Consider the following 14,294-nt stretch of genomic DNA (forward strand, 5'->3'; position numbering starts at 1 on the left):
AAAACTATGCTAACTATCCCTGATCAATTGTCACCTTTCCAAATGCATGTTGTTTAGAATGGAACATGAAATGTAGAAGTGCAGGAAGAAGTATTGTTTTGAAGCTGTGGTTAACAACACAGTTTGAGTAATGGAAAAGAATGTTGCCCTATCCCAAAATCCAGCCTGCATAACACAATAAAACTGCTTGTTATCACAGCCCCCAGGAAAACCCCAAAAAATATTCCATTGCCTGATCAAAGTTTGTGAAGAATTCTGTAGTCTCTTTGTAATTTTATTCAGAGGTTTGTCTCTGCATCTGATTTACAATAAATACACAAAAATCAAGACCTGTAGCACTGAAGTTTCTTCAATGTCAGCGTCTTTCCTCCACCACATAGTATAAGCTTGAGGCATGAATGGTTAAAATTCTTGCTCTGCAGTGTTTTAGCCGCATGCATGTAAAACAGGCTAATATATATTTGAAAAATAGCAGTGACTGTAAAAATGCAAAGCATTCCGACCTTCCCACTTTAGCTTAAGTATTAATCTGGTTGAGGAAAAAGCAAAAGATGTCTCCTCCCATTGTCAACAAAACAAAGTAGCTGGAAGGGGTTTTTGTGAATATGAAAGGCAGAGACAGACATACACAAAAAAAACTCAGAAGTGAACAAGCCAGTTCAACAGCAGTAAGCTGTTTTGTGGTTGGTGTAGAAATTACATTGCTGGGGCACTTCCAAGTGCCAGCCATCTCACAACCCTCACATTAGGTTCAGTGGAGATATAAACAAACACAGCAAGTGACACACATACATACACACGAAATAATTTAAGACCAGCATGAAAGCTTTATGTAAGGGAATTATCCGTGTTTTTAAAAAAATCAGTGCTACTAAATTGCATTGGTAGCTAGATAATGAAGTAAAGCAAAATTCCAATCAGTGCAGAATTATGTGTGGATGGCTTAAGAAGATGGATATCAGTTATACAACGATAATAGGTGAACCTCATTAACTACCATTTCAGCTCAATATTTTTTAAAAACAAGACTCACAGAATCAATTCCTTGTTTTAAAAAAAAAACTTGCTAAGAATCAAGTAAAGTTTACTGCATTTCCATTAACACATTTAGGTGCGGTGACTTCCCTTAGAGTAGATTTTATGGGACATGCATGAACGAAAATCTTGATAGTATCTCACTGAACCGAAAATGGAAAAAGAGAGTTGGACTAATTGCATTCGTCTGCAATAGGTTGCAAATTCACTCGAGTAGTATTTAGACTCAGAACATTTTTGTTTGACAATAGGTGTTCACTAGCTACGAAATTTTGAAGTAGGCTGCATTGCTGGAACACAATACGCTAACAATGTTATCAAGTGTTGGCGCAAGGACAAATAGTCTGCAGCTGATGCTACATCGCAAACTTGAGCATTGTGATTACAGAGATAATGGGAACTGCAGATGCTGGAGAATTCCAAGATAATAAAATGTGAGGCTGGATGAACACAGCAGGCCAAGCAGCATCTCAGGAGCACAAAAGCCGACGCTTCGGGCCCAGACCCTTCATCAGAGAGGGGGATGGGGAGAGGGAACTGGAACAAATAGGGAGAGAGGGGGAGGCGGACCGAAGATGGAGAGCAAAGAAGACAGGTGGAGAGAGCGCAGGTGGGGAGGTAGGGAGGGGACAGGCCAGTCCAGGGAAGACGGACAGGTCAAGGAGGTGGGATGAGGCCGGTAGGTAGCTGGGGGTGCGGCTTGGGGTGGGAGGAAGGGATGGGTGAGAGGAAGAACCGGTTAGGGAGGCAGAGACAGGTTGGACTGGTTTTGGGATGCAGTGGGTGGGGGGGGAGAAGAGCTGGGCTGGTTGTGTGGTGCAGTGGGGGGAGGGGATGAACTGGGCTGGTTTAGGGATGCAGTAGGGGAAGGGGAGATTTTGAAACTGGTGAAGTCCACATTGATACCATATGGCTGCAGGGTTCCCAGGCGGAATAGGAGTTGCTGTTCCTGCAACCTTCGGGTGGCATCATTGTGGCACTGCAGGAGGCCCATGATGGACATGTCATCTAGAGAATGGGAGGGGGAGTGGAAATGGTTTGCGACTGGGAGGTGCAGTTGTTTGTTGCGAACTGAGCGGCGGTGTTCTGCAAAGCGGTCCCCAAGCCTCCGCTTGGTTTCCCCAATGTAGAGGATGCCGCACCGGGTACAGTGGATGCAGTATACCACATTGGCAGATGTGCAGGTGAACCTCTGCTTAATGTGGAATGTCATCTTGGGGCCTGGGATAGGGGTGAGGGAGGAGGTGTGGGGACAAGTGTAGCATTTCCTGCGGTTGCAGGGGAAGGTGCCGGGTGTGGTGGGGTTGGAGGGCAGTGTGGAGCGAACAAGGGAGTCACGGAGAGAGTGGTCTCTCCGGAAAGCTGACAGGGGAGGGGATGGAAAAATGTCTTAGGTGGTGGGGTCGGATTGGATGAAGGGTCTAGGCCCGAAACGTCAGCTTTTGTGCTCCTGAGATGCTGCTTGGCCTGCTGTGTTCTTCCAGCCTCACATTTTATGGCATTGTGATTACAATTGTTTTTAAATTTTAATATTCTTTACAGGCAGGGGTTGTTTTATGTTGATACATACTTTATCACATTTTCAGTTTCCTAAACTATCTACACATTTAATTCATTCTGTAAACATTCCTCTCCATCCAATTGTGCTCCATTAACAATTGCATAGCCTTCAGCTATTACCACCTTGTATTATCAGTGAATTCTCTCTTTAAGCCCCTCAGATATGCTTCATTGTCTATCTCAATGCTAACCACCTGCTACTCCCCATTGAATTTTTTTTTCCACAGATGCTCCTTTATTTTAAAAAATTCTTCTAGCTCCTGAAGTGTTTTGAAATATTTTGCTACGTTCTACATAACTGTAAATTGTTATTCAAGAACGATCGAAAGCAGACAGAAACTAGGCAACTAATTACAAAATCTCCCAAATGACGAAATGCATGAAGCTCATGATGACAGCAATGACATTTTATCCAAGGTAAATAAAGCCTGTACTTTATATGCATCACGTGCAGTAATATAACACATTCTTCAAAAAATTCTATTCTGATGAAGGGTCTAGGCCCGAAATGTCAGCTTTTGTGCTCCTAAGGTGATGCTTGGCCTGCTGTCTTCATCCAGCTCCACACTTTGTTACCACAAATAATTACTGCAGCGAAGCCTGTCCATCATCTACAAGGTGTAAGTCAGGAATGTGATGGAAGGTGCCCACTTGCCTGGATGGATGCAGCTCCAACATCACAAGAAGCTTGACACTATCCAGTCCACTTGATTGGCACATTCACAAACAATCACTCCCTCCACCACTGACACCATACGCACTGCAGAAATTCATGAAGGTTCCTAGACTGCACCTTCCAAATCCACAATGACTACCAACTAGAGGGCAAGGACAGCAGACAATATGGGTACATCACCACCTGCGAATTGGCCTCCATGCACCTCAACCATCCTGACAGCATTGTGGGGTGCTGCTAGCCCAAATGGACTGCAGCAGTTCAAGAAAGCAATGCGTTACCACTTTTTCAAGGGCAAGCAGCGATAGGCAATAAATACTGGCACAGCTAGCAGCACCCACATACTGACAGTGAATAAAAACAAACAAGACTATGCATTCACCGGAAGGAATCAGGGCTGTTATATCAATAATAAAAAGAAAACCCATGTACTTGGCGTATTCCTAATAAGCAGAGCTGTTCCATATCTCATGTGGCTGATTACTTCATAAACTGACCTGACAAGAACAAGGAGAAATTTTTTTTCTGCCTTGACTAATATTTTTTAATTCAAAATAGCTTGTGGGCATTCCTGGCTGGGCCAGCATCTATTGCCCATCCCTAGTTGCCAGTGAGAATGTAGCGGTGAGCTGCCTTCTTGAACCGTCGCAGTCCACATGCTGTTGGTTGACTCACAGCACCCTTCGGAAAGGAACCAAGTTTGTGAGGAAGAAGAGTCTCACCCAGTAGTTTCAAAGTAGAATTTGCACACAACCAGTGTTGCAAAGATAATTATTAGAGAGAAGAAGGGAAAGAAAGCTTTAAAAAGCAAAGTTTAGTGATTACAATTTTCATATCAAGTCAATAAGCAAAATCCAAATTGGCATTGAGTTAGTTTGTAAAAAAAGCTTAGATGGTACAGTAGTATAGCAATTTACAGAGGAAATTGGTGATATATCTTGTTATATTGATTAGGGATAGTAGGAACTGCAGAAGCTGGAGGACTTGAGATAACAAGGTAAGAAGCCGGATGAACACAGCAGACCAAGGAAAGCTCCTCTGATGCTGCTTGGCCTGCTGTGTTCATCCGGCTTCTTACCTTGTTATCACTGAACAGGCACAGCTCTGAAATATAACTCAAACCTTTCTTTTTCTGGGAGCAGGCTCTTCAAACAGGAAGTGAGATGCCTCTGGTTCGTCAATGCCATCATCTAATTGTCCTGTTAATGGTTTGGAGCTATCAGCTGGCAATGGTGGCGATGGTGTCGATGGGTTGGAGTGGTCGCTTGGAATGTCCCAACTCCAATTCCCACTGGTAGTGCTGCTGCCATAGCTGGCAGACAAAGTTGGCCCCTCCTTTGAGACTTTACAGTTATCTGGAAAACAAAAGCACACAAGTCTTGTATAACAAAATAATGACAGACACCAACATAATCAATGTTGCAACAAAAACAGACACACAATATGTTAGTATTTTGAAAATTACATGTACTACTGCGTGGACTAGTATACCTCAGAAAGAAAATTACTGTAACAGTGTTTGTAGTGCAGCCAAGGTTAAGCAACCATCTCCTCTAAGTGTTTTCACTTATACTTCTTTTTTAATCAGCCTTTGGAATTTGCTTCCTCAGTGAGCAGTGGAGGCGGGGTCATTGAATATAATCGAAGTGGCATTAGACTGATAGTTCATAAACCAAAGCTGTGTGGGATGGGGTGGGTTGAAGCTGTATTTGATCAGCCTTGATCTTAGCAAATGACCAATTTTATACACACATCTGTTAGAAGAACTGTGCAGTAGCAAGTCAAAAATATTGCTCCTATAATCTTCCCTTGCCAATGTAGGAATTTGCAAAATGGAAGATAGGCAGCAGAGGTTAGAAATTCATTGGGGTGGTTTGGAAAATTCTCCATTCCCTACGGTTATACAATAATAGAAAATAACTAGTGTTCATGATAGCTCCCTAATACCAACCATCTGTACAATAGGTAAAAGATATTGCTAATTCAAGCTAATGGCTGCGAACAAAACACAAACTGCAAAAGCAATTTAATAATTATGCTGCACGGTATTTCAAAAACTAAATGAATTCTCGAGGGGGGCACAGTATTATATTGACAACAAGAGAAAAGCAGACTGTCAAACTAAGTATACTGGGTCATGCTATGAACAAGGCAACAAAAGAATAAGAAGAGTGCCTTTCATTACCCACGATCTTTCAAACAGCTTTATTGTCAATTTAGTGCTTACTGAAGTGTGGTCACTGTTATTGTTCATATATATGCAGCAATCATTTTGCATGCAGCAAGCTCCAATAAACTAAATTGGATAAATCTCTATTTTTTGATGTTGATTGAGGATTAATTGAGATTGGGATTCCAAGGGTAATTTCAGTGGTCATCTTCAAGATGGTGCCATGTGATCTTTTAATAAATCTGAGAAGATATTCAGGGCCTCAGTTATAGACTGGGTGGAGAAGGTGCAGCTTACAAGCAGATATAAATCATTGGAAAGTTGTTCTATAACTTTGAATGCAAATGAGAGATCCTGATAAGGCGCTGTCATGTCCAAACCTGATCATATTTAGGTAACTCTGCTGTGTACTTTAATTACTGAAGTTAACCTGGGTTGAATGGGTTAGTGAAAGTGGCATATAGAATTTGGTAGTAGCATGTTAAATTTATCATATATAAACAGCTACAGTTGGAAAGTATATTCTGTCATACTTTACACATTTCCTTTTTCGTCCACTTAAAATTGGATTTCAATTTAACACAATCTTCATTTTCGTGAACATGTTATCTTAAGACAAAACTCAGCAGTTCTCTTAAGTACCTCGTTGTAATATCTTGACTACAGGTCAAAGCAATGACTCATTCAGAGTACCAAGGAAATTTTTTCCACTGGGGAGTATTTCATAGATAAGAATAAACTTCCAAAACTGCATAAGTGTTTCAATATTATCAATGACCCTGACAAAAATAAAAATAGAATTTACTTTAATTGTCAGTCTTAAACTTCTAGAGAAGACATCTGTTTGTTAAATGTTGCAATAAGCAGCTGATTCTGTGAAGAAAAGGTAGGGGGTGGGGGTGGGGGGAGGGGGGAGAGAGGGAGAGAGAGAGAGAGAGGGAGAGGGAGAGAGGGAGAGAGAGAGAGAGACTTTGCAGAACTTAATGATTCTTAACCTTTCAATTGCATTTTCTGTCTATAAAGTTCCTCCAAAACACACACAGTCATTTTAAGCATGTTTCCTCAGAAACAACTTTCAGTAATAAAGCTTTTATTTAAGAAGCTCAGCTAGAAACAATATTCTTAACTGTAGCTAGTGTTTGTTTCAAAATCCCAACTCCCACCAAAAAAAAACTGTGATCCTGTGTAAACATAAAATATCCAATTTTTAAAAATATGTTGGGGGTAACTTCTTGTAAATGCACCATCTGTGACTATTTTGGTGGCACAAAACGTAATTTTGGTAGTGAGTGGAGGGCAATGAATGGATGCCAAATTGCAACTTGTCAGGTTCCCAATGCCCCATCTGACTCTGCGGAAACTTCAGGCTCCCTAAGGGGAAGCATTTAGCCTCAGGAGAGGCCTTGTTCCTGTGGCCCAACTGAAGTCTGGATTCACTTTGTGAAGAATAGTCAGGTCAAGAACTCATCTTAGCACCAACAGCATTTCAGTATGCTGCGTCAGCAGAACTATTTATTACAGAAACAATGTTACAGTCTGTGCGACATTAGGACAACACCCAATGTGGCATACAAATACAATCAAAGTTTCAAAGCCTATACCTAATGTGTGTGTTCCTGAGGGTGGGCTGCGCACCAGTGGACTGGTGGAGAGACTGGTCAAAACTGCAGCTGCCATAACTTCATCCATGTCAGCTTCTTCTGAAGGCTTCCTGTAAAAACATGAATTACATTGTAAATAAAACTGTTTAAAACTACTACAAATTAAACAAAAAGCTTTTCAGTTGTCTAACAAGTTTACAATGCAAATAGCATTGTCACCTTATGTTCACATTGCATCTCCTCTACATGGTGAATATAATCAATGAAAACACTCATGACTTTGAACTTTTGTTGACTTTAATATATGTTTGTTCATTTAGTATCATCTAAAGTATTCATAGCAAAAATAGATTTTTAAAAAGGCTATATGCAGGACCAAAAATAAGATCACATTTTGATATTCATTCTCTTGTTACATGAATTTCATAACCTTATTGTATTATCTAGTGTGCTGAATAACTCACTGCTTCACTCCTACTCTGTGGGCTGTACAGCCCGAGAACTTGCACTTCCTCTATTAACTTTGATCATTTCATGCAGACACGTATATAATTACAGAACTGTGAATAAAAGTGCATGGACAGCAATGCTCTGATGCCTTTCAGAGAATACCAAGGAGCCCAATCTGTGTAATATGTTAATTTGGCCACAAATAATTCATCCTGTCTTCTAATTTAAGAGGTCATATTTACACTTCGAGATGCAAATACAACAGTTGTGTTAATTCAAGTCTTGATAGAAATCATGAATTTCAGGTGTTTTACCAAACGCAGCATTTCTCAACTCTTCGCCCACTACTTGTGTAGGGTTCTCCACGTGCCAAATTGACATTTGACTGCTCTGATTTAAATGTTATTATTCGCACTTTAAGGAAAAGGATTGACACACCAAGCTTTACAGTCACACTAACAAACAATAAGACCTTAGATTATATAGAAAAAACACTAACCAATCACTTCCTCTTGGGGAGGAAATACAAATATCAATAATACCCATAAAGTTTCACTGCCAAGAACTGAAATCCTCATATATGTCGTGGTAAATTCCCCTGTTTTGGTGGGATGTGATTAATAAGATCTTTGAACCAAATTTCATGCAGGCAGAACCAGAAGAAACGTGGGCAAAAATCAAACCGGCCATGCCTCCTCACAGAAAATTTATCTTTGAGGGGGCACTACTGGCTGCATGGGTCAAATTTTAGACTAAATATTTGCAAACACTGTCCCACCCATGACATCCCAGGTCCGGAGAAAAAAGGGAAACAATGTGTTTAGAAGGGATTTCCTTTTTTAAAAATTGGGGTAACTTTTAGAACACTGTCAATTAGTAAAAAAAGGTTGCCAAAAGGCTAATACAAAAGTAAGCAAGAAAACTGAAGACATGGCAAACGAGACATTACTTTTTCAATTTAAAGGCATTTATAATGGATTTTGGTGGTACAGAATTATTATTGCAATAAAAATTGCATAGGCATTGAAAAATTGTGACATTAGAGCAATTTTATTCTGCTGCGTGAACTAGTAACTTCAAGTATTTATCCCAGGGAGATAGGAAATGTTCCCAGAACCTGCCACCTACAATGTGACAGTCAAAAAGTTCTTTACCATTTTCTGAAATATTACAGTTGCATACCAAGCAAAAATACATCCAAGTCGAAAAATGCCACAAGCCTGGATGAATTTCTAAGACATGGTTATCAAAGACAAGTCCCAAAGCACAGATTTCTGTGATTCCTCAACCTAAACTGCATTTATAGCATAAAGCATTGTGAAGTTGTTTCCATATTTCGCTAATTAAACTTGTTAAATGAAAATACAGAACGTAGAACAGTACAGCACAGTACAGGCCCTTCGACCCACGACGTTGTGCCGAACTTTTACCCCTAACCTAAAGTCTATCTAACCTCCACCGCTATCTTATACAATCATCCAAATGGCTATCTAATAGCCGCTTAAATGTCCCTAATGAAGCGAATTCCACTACACTCTCCGGCAATGCATTCCACGCCCCTACCACTCCGAGTAAAGAACCTACTTCTGACATCTCCCCAGTATCTACCTCCTTTCACTTTAAAACAATGTCCCCTCGTAAAAGCTACCTCCACCCTTGGAAAAAGTCTCTGGCTGTCCATTCATATCTATACCTCTGATCATTTTGTACACCTCTATCAAGTCATCTCTCATCCTTCTAAAGAGAAAAGCCCTAGATCTCTCAACCTTTCCTCGTAAGACATTCCCGGCAAATCTCCTCTGCACCTTTTCTAACGCTTCCGCATCTTTCCTGTAATTAGGTGACCAGAACTGGACACAATGCTCCAGATGTGGTTGAAATAGGGTTTTGTATAGCTGGAGCATAACTTCACGGCTCTTGAACTCAATCCCTCTATTAATGAAAGCTAACACACTATACACCTTCTTAACAATTCTTTCTGGGTGGCAGCTTTCAGGGAGCTGATGACATGAACCCCAAGATCCCTCAGCTCCCCGCATTGCCAAGAATCTTTCCGTTAACCCTGAATTCTGCTTTCAAGTTTGTCCTTCCAAAATGAATCACCTCACGCTTTTCAGGGTTAAACTCCATCTACCACTTCTCAGCCCAGCTCTGCATCCTATCACTGTCCCTTTGTAGCCTAGAACAGCCCTCTGCACTCTCCACAATGTGACCCACCTTTGTACCGTCCGTGAACTTACTAATCCTCCCTTTCACTGCTTTATCCAAATCATTTACAAAAATCACAAATAGAAGAGTACCCAGAACAGATCCTTATGGTACACCACTCGTAACTGAGCACCATGTTGAATATTTTCCATCCACTACCACCCTTTGTCTTCTAACGATCAGCCAATTCTGAATCCAATCTGCCACATTTCTCCCTATTGCATGCCTCCTTACTTTCTGCATGAGCCTACCATGGGCAACCTTATCAAATGTGTTACTTAAATTCATGAATACCACATCTACTGCTCCACCTTCATCCGTGTGTTTGGTCACCTCTTCAAAGAATTCAGTACGGTTAGTGAGGCACGATCTACCCCTCACAAATCCATGCTGACTGTCACGAATCAAACGGTGCCTATCCAAGTGATCATAAATCCTCTCTCATGTCAGTGGTGGGCAATTATTGGAAAGGGCTCTCTAAGACTAACTGGCCCGTAATTTCCGTGGTTATCCCTGTTCAGTTTTTTGAACAACGGAATGACGTTTGCCTCTTTCCAATCTTCTGGCACTATACCCATGGTCAGTGAGGATGAAAAGATCATCGCCAAAGGCCCTGCGATCTCGTCCCTCACTTCCCATAGAATCTGTGGATAAATCCCATCAGGCCCGGGGGACGTATCTATCTTCAACTTGGTCAGAATTCCTAACACCTTTTCCTTACTAACATCGACCTCCTCTAGCCTACCAGCCTGTTTCACACTGTCCTCCTCTACATCTAGGTCCCTCTCAGTTGTGAATAGTGAAGAAAAGTATTCATTAAGGACCTCTCCTATATCTTTAGGCTCTGTGCACAAATTCCCTTACAATTCTTGATCGGCTCTACCCTTCTCTTGTTCTGCACATACGTATAAAAAGCCTTGGAGTTTTCCTTGATCCTATCCCCCCCAAGGTTTTCTCATGCCCCCTTATAGCTCTCCTAAGCCCTTTCTTCAGCTCCTTCCTGGCTAACTTGTATCCCCCAGAGCCTTTTCCATTCCTCTTTTCCTAAACTTTACATCAGCCTCCCTCTTCCTCTTAACCAGTCATTCGACCTCTCTCAAGAACCACGGCTCCCTCACTCGACCGCATCTTCCCTGCCTGCTAGGGACAAACATATAGAGCACACGCAGTATGCATTCCTTAAACAATCTCCACATTTCTGTGGCGCTCTTCCCTGACAGCATCGGCTCCCAATTTATGTTTCCCAGTTCTTGCCTAACAGAATTGTAATTACCCTTCCCTCAATTGTAAACTTTACCCTGCCGTACGTACCCATTCTTATCCATGACTATCATGAAAGAAACAGAGTTATGATCGCTACTGCCAAAATGCTCTCCTACCAACAGGTCGAACACTTGACTCGGTTCGTGGCCAAGCACCAAATCCAAAGTGGCCTCTCCTCGTGTTGATTCATCTACATACTGTGTCAGGAATCCTTCCTGAACGCACTAGAAAAAATCTGCTCCATCAAAATATTACAACTAAACCGTTTCCAATCAATATGTGGAAGGTTGAAGTAACCCATGACTACAACCCTGTGACTTCTGCACCTTTCCAGAAAGTCCATACAGTCCATTCTGACTGCAGAATGTAGTGGGCATGCTTTGCACTGGTACAAGACTGGACTGTGAACTTGGATTCAGTTTGCACTTGTAAAGTAATGACTATGCAACCAGAAAGACCTGAGTAAATCAGCCATGTAAATACCACGGGCGCAAGAGTGTCATCGGCTGGCAATTCTGCAGACAGCAACTGACTCCCTAAAGCCAGTCTGCCTTCAACAAAAATACAAAATCAGGAATGTGATGGAAAACTTACCTTTTACTTGGATGAGTACAGCTCTGAAGGCACTCAAAAAACTCAACACAATTCAGGTAAAAAAAATGTTTGTGCAATTGGTACACCATTCACCATCATGAACATTCATTCCTCCTATGCTTCAGGACGGTGGCAGAATTGTACATAATTTACAAAATGCTCTGTAGCAACTCACTGAGGCTCTTTTGATAACATCTTCCAAGTCTGTGATTTCTCCCATCCAGTAGGACAAGGGGCACAGACATATGGGAATCACCAGTTCCTCTCCAAGTCATACATGATCCTGATTTGGAACTATTTCACTGTTCTTTGATTGTTGAGTCAGAATTCTGAAACTCCCTTCCCTCATAACCCTGTGGGTGTACCCAAACTGTACTGCTACAAGGAAGCAGCTCATCACTACCCTCTCAAGAGCAACCAAGGACGGGAGAAATGTCTATCCACTTTGTTAGTGACGCTCAACATTCCATGAATCAAATAATAACAGCACACCAGCAGCAACCTTCCCTTCAACCTGCTGCTCCTCAACAATGCAGGGGAAAAGAAATCCAAGCTCCGGCTCACAGGAGATCATATCCCCAACACAGGCTCTACAGAGAAGCAGCTTTCTGGATACGACTAGGCACCAGTGCCTCAAGGAAGCTCAGGTTGTACAGTTAGCTTGTTGCTAGCATTTTCAGTTTCCTTTCAAGTGGACCAAATGGGCATGAGTTGGCACTAGCAATAAAGTTTGTCACAGCCCCAAACACCTTCAGCTCCAGATTCTTTCAGGGAAATTACTGTAACATTGAGATAATCTCACATTCAGTACACACAAATTCATTCTCCAGGTGGTGAATGTTATTTTTGCCAGGCCAGCACTAGTTATATCTGGTTCTTTGCCCTGAGATTAGATGCTCTGTCAGGATGTTCACAGGATGTGCGAGTCACAGACTGCCTACATGGGATATCCAAGTGCCTTCAGACCAACCAGTAGAACTAACCAACCAAACAGGACTTCCACCATCAACATTCAGTTTGTATTTAATAACTATACCATTATTATTGTTACACACATTGATGCAAAATATTCATAAACTGGCATAATGCCTTCAATCTACACTACCAAATCTCCCACAGATATTCATATTTTAAGCAGAATCAGTGGCAGTTGCTTGGAGACAAGGGCTGTTCATTAAGGATAACAAAGTGTGGAGCTGGATGAACACAGCAGGCCAAGCAACATCTCAGGAGCACAAAATCTGACGTTTCGGGCCTAGACCCTTATTCAGAGAGGGGGGTGGGGAGAGGGAACTGGAATAATAGGGAGAGAGGGGGAGGCAGACCGAAGGTGGAGAGAAAACAAGATAGGTAGAGAGGAGAGTATAGGTGAGGAGGTAGGGAGGGGATAAGTCAGTCCAGGGAAGATGGAGAGGTCAAGGAGGTGGGATAAGGTGGTGGGTAGGAAATGAAGGTGCGGCACCCCTGAGCACCAAACCATCATCTCCAACACCATCCATGACTTCATTACCTCAGGGGACCTCCCACCCACAGCCTCCAATCTCACTGTTCCCCAACCCCACACGGCCCATTTCTATCTCGTTCCCAAAATCCACAAACCTGCCTGCCCTGGCCGACCTATTGTCTCCGCCTGTTCCTGCCCCACCGAACTCATCTCCACCTATCTGGACTCCATTTTCTCCCCTTTGGTCCAGGAAATCCCTACATACGTTCGTGACACCACCCACGCCCTCAACCTCCTCCAGGACTTCCGATTCCATGGCCCCCAACACCTCATTTTCACCATGGATGTCAAGTCCCTATACACCTGTATTCCGCATGCAGATGGCCTCAAAGGCCCTCCGCTTCTTCCTGTCCCGCAGGCCCGACCAATCCCTCTCCGCCGACACCCTCATCCACCTAGCCGAACCCGTCCTCACCCTCAACAACTCTTTTGACTCCTCTCACTTCCTACAGACAAAGGGGGTGCCCATGGGTACCCACATGGGCCCAAGCTACGCCTGCCTCTTTGTAGGTTACGTGGAACAGTCCCTCTTCCGCACCTACACAGGCCCCAAACCCCACCTCTTCCTCCGTTACATTGATGACTGTATCGGCGCTGCCTCTTGCTCCCCAGAGGAGATCAAACACTTCATCCACTTTACCAACACCTTCCACCCCAACCTCAAGTTCACCTGGGACATCTCCAACACATCTCTCACCTTCCTGGACCTCTCAGTCTCCATCTCAGGTAACCAGCTAGAAACTGATGTCCATTTCAAGCCCACCGACTCCCACAGCTACCTAGAATACACCTCCTTCCACCCACCCTCCTGCAAAAATTCCATCCCCTATTCCCAATTCCTCCGGCGCATCTGCTCCCAGGATGAGGCATTCCACTCCCACACATCCCAGATGTCCAAGTTCTTCAAGGACCGCAACTTTCCCCCACCAGTGGTCGGGAATGCCCTTGACCGCATCTCCCGCATTTCCCGCATCACATCCCTCACACCCCGCCCCTGCCATAACCGCCCAAAGAGGATCCCCCTCGTTCTCACACACCACCCCAACAACCTCCGGATACAACGCATCATCCTTCGACACTTCCGCCATCTACAATCCGACCCCACCACCCAAGGCATTTTTCCATCCCCACCCTTGTCTGCTTTCCGGAGAGACCACTCTCTCCGTGACTCCCTTGTTCGCTCCACACTGCCCTCCAACCCCACCACACCTGGCACCTTCCCCTGCAACCGCA

General features: G+C 43.1%; 1 protein-coding gene across 3 annotated transcripts in view; it reads right to left on the minus strand.

Moving 5' to 3' along the window:
- LOC125461296 (zinc finger protein 704-like) overlaps positions 1–14,294 on the minus strand; it is a 117,704-nt gene that overhangs the window by 17,063 nt on the left and 86,347 nt on the right. For all 3 annotated transcript variants that reach the window (XM_048549889.2, XM_048549890.2, XM_048549888.2), the window contains exons 3-4: positions 7,043–7,152; positions 4,394–4,626 (exon numbers count right to left, since the gene is read on the minus strand). In XM_048549889.2, the coding sequence (XP_048405846.1) occupies positions 4,394–4,626; positions 7,043–7,152 (343 nt within the window). The remainder of the gene's footprint in view (positions 1–4,393; positions 4,627–7,042; positions 7,153–14,294) is intronic.

The sequence above is a fragment of the Stegostoma tigrinum genome, chromosome 19 (assembly GCF_030684315.1).
Source record: "Stegostoma tigrinum isolate sSteTig4 chromosome 19, sSteTig4.hap1, whole genome shotgun sequence".
NCBI lineage: Eukaryota > Metazoa > Chordata > Chondrichthyes > Orectolobiformes > Stegostomatidae > Stegostoma > Stegostoma tigrinum.